The sequence below is a fragment of the Castanea sativa genome, chromosome 5, assembly GCF_040712315.1.
Source record: "Castanea sativa cultivar Marrone di Chiusa Pesio chromosome 5, ASM4071231v1".
Classification (NCBI taxonomy): Eukaryota; Viridiplantae; Streptophyta; class Magnoliopsida; order Fagales; family Fagaceae; genus Castanea; species Castanea sativa.
Genome location: NC_134017.1, coordinates 45524314 through 45526976, shown reverse-complemented (window position 1 = coordinate 45526976; position 2663 = coordinate 45524314). Strand labels below are relative to the sequence as shown.

At 37.3% G+C, this 2663-nt stretch overlaps 1 protein-coding gene across 1 annotated transcript; it reads right to left on the bottom strand.

Moving 5' to 3' along the window:
- Window positions 1-891: 891 nt before the first annotated feature.
- LOC142636797 (large ribosomal subunit protein bL34c) lies at window positions 892-2431 on the bottom strand. The gene is made up of 2 exons (XM_075811094.1): window positions 2121-2431; window positions 892-1318 (listed from the first exon to the last, which is right to left on the bottom strand). The coding sequence occupies exons 1-2, from the start codon at window positions 2347-2349 to the stop codon at window positions 1068-1070; spliced, it is 480 nt and encodes a 159-aa protein (XP_075667209.1). The 5' UTR covers window positions 2350-2431; the 3' UTR covers window positions 892-1067.
- Between the last annotated feature and the right edge of the window lie 232 nt (window positions 2432-2663).

The following is a 2663-nucleotide window of genomic DNA, read 5'->3' as shown; positions in this document are numbered from 1 at the left end:
CACAAAACAAGGTACAAAAATAGAAAAACTTCTGCAATTTTATGAGTGTAAGATTCCCCAACTTTGTCAAAGCTTCACCGAACAAGATTAAATGGTAGGTATCCTTTTCTTCAATTGGCATGCTGGTGCAATTGCAATAATTGCAGCCTGTAATGGTGCAAAGCTATGCCCTAACCCCTAACCATTAAAACCACAACAAAAGAATTGATAAAACCTCACATCACAACCTTCTTAATAAGATAACAAGATAAGATCTCCAAGGGCATTGTGCCATTACCATGAAAGTGTCTTACGTAAATACCTAAGCTACAGTTATCTTATAAATGGACAACTAGTGCCTCATTTACATGCACCAATACATTTCATCCATAAATATGCCTCTTAAGTATGTTGATAGAATAGATATGCAAGTCTATAAGTCAAATACACATCAACAAAACAGTTTCTTCTTCAGTACCCCGCAATTTTAATAATTATATGAATTCAGGCAGAAATCATTGTATAAATAAACGGGAAAGCAGAAATATCACTGTTCATATTGGGGACATTTTAAGAGTTGAAGCCATCGATTGGAATACTATGAAAAGGAAGCGGACATATGTATATTGCCATACATCTCTTAAGAAGGAATTAAGATATAACACAAAAAAGCAACAAAAAAAAAATAGCAATATCATCATTATCGCAGATAGGAGATATCTTTGGCCCAACAGGGTAAGCAATTGGGCACAATATTACTCAATGTGAGCTTTATGTTAAATTATGTGTAGTTACATTACAGAGGTTGAAGCACAAGTCTGACAAGATTTGTTACAAGAAAATATTTTGCACTGAAAAATATTAATGGAAACAACTAAAGATGAATCACACAAGAAGAACAGGAGAAGACAATGATGACAAAGAAAATGATTCCAGTTGCAACAAATTTTACAAATGAGAAATTACAATAGGCATCATTACATATAAGCTTGAAATTTGACCAAGTCCACATGTATGAACTACTAGACACCATTGCATATCATCTCATTTACCTACTAAAACTGAATTGGAAAGATAAACAGTTAGGCTCACTTCCCACTGTTTGGATTGGACTTTGTGCAGAGGACCTTCCGTCCCTTGGCACGTCTGCGCTTCAAGACTGCTCTACCACTGGTGGTTCTCATCCGTCTACGGAAGCCATGAGTACGAGCTAGAGACTTACGTGACCTGTTTCTCTTTGTCTGACAAAGAGTAAACTTCCCAGCCCTCACAACTAGGCTGTGGCGTCTAACTCTTCTGACCCCAATATTGGGATTCAAATCCAAACCCAAAGATAAACCTGTTAATCAAAAACCAAAATAATTTTCACTCCTGAAGAAAATTCATTAAGGCTTCCTAATTCATGTTTTTGCTTTTTGATAACATAGGGAACATTTCTAAAGAAGAGCCCACTGGACTCGCCTCTAGACAATAAAACCTATGGGCAACTAACTCCACTTGTCAGAACAAGTTGCTAGGTAATCTAGGGGCATCCCTTGACATGCTAAGCTATTTATGCTCATGCCCAGCGGCATTCTTAAATCAACATTTGACACTGTAAATGATGGCTAAAAGAAGTGATTTCAAGAGAATAAGACATGCATTACTCTCTCTCTGTCTCTCTCTCTCTCCAAATTTTTCTGCCACACACGCAAAAGTTAAAAGGGTTTCCAATAGCTCTACACTCTCTACATGTTTTTCCATGATTCCATTTATAAAATTCTGTTTAACTACAAAAAGGAGGGGAAAATCCACTTGCTATGACTTAGAAAAGGAAGTGTCTTTGTTACATTTGACAGCGAAAGTGCAGTTTTTTATCTTTTCCAATCAAGTAAAGATTTCCTCTTCATAACAGAAAATACAACCCCGTCAAATTCAAGAACCAATATTTGACAAATATAACCACGCCCTCAAAAAAAAACAAAAACAAAACGAGTTTAAGCCTAAATTTCATATAAAAACGCGTAAACTACGCCACATTTGGATAAAACCCATCAAAATACCATTTAAGGACAAACGAAGAAAAACCCATATCCAAAAATCACCAAATAGTATGAAATACATCACTGAAATTTGATAATTAAAGTGACAGTGAAATTTACCTGAGAAGGAAGAAGGGAAAGAGAGGGAGCAGGAGGGTAGAAAGGAGCAGTGAAGAAGCCCAGAATGAGAGGAGGAATTACGGGACACTGTGATTGAGGTCCTAGTTGTTGAACTTGAACCGGCAAGGAATGTGAGTGAAGCTGAAGGAATACAAGTTTGTCTCCCTCCTACTCCTACACATGAAAGCCCAAGTGAGGAGTACGATGATAACACTGTCATCGAAGCCATTCTCCAATTTTTCTTCACTGCCCCTGCCCTCTCTTTCTCTAGTTTTGTTTGAAGATGATGAGGTTACCTTATCGACTTACAGTTTACAAACACGTCACGGGTCCCTTTTTGGGTCGGAGGTAGAGAGACAGTGGAACAAACTGGGCTTAGAAGCCTATCAACATTCAGACCCTCAGAGTCTCATATTTTAGGCCCATAAGCCTACCTTAAAGACCTGAAGATGGAGACCCAATACACCCAACCCAACCAAAACAAAACAAAATGGTTTATTTAATACTGATCCATGTAAGACAAAAATGGGAAATTTTTATAAC

Coding starts and splice junctions, on each gene's coding strand:
- LOC142636797 (XM_075811094.1), bottom strand. CDS start 2,349: ATGGCTTCGATGACAGTGTTATCATCGTACTCCTCACTTGGGCTTTCA. Junction 1,319..2,120: donor TTTCCCTTCTTCCTTCTCAG/GTAAATTTCACT, acceptor TTTGATTAACAG/GTTTATCTTTGGGTTTGGAT.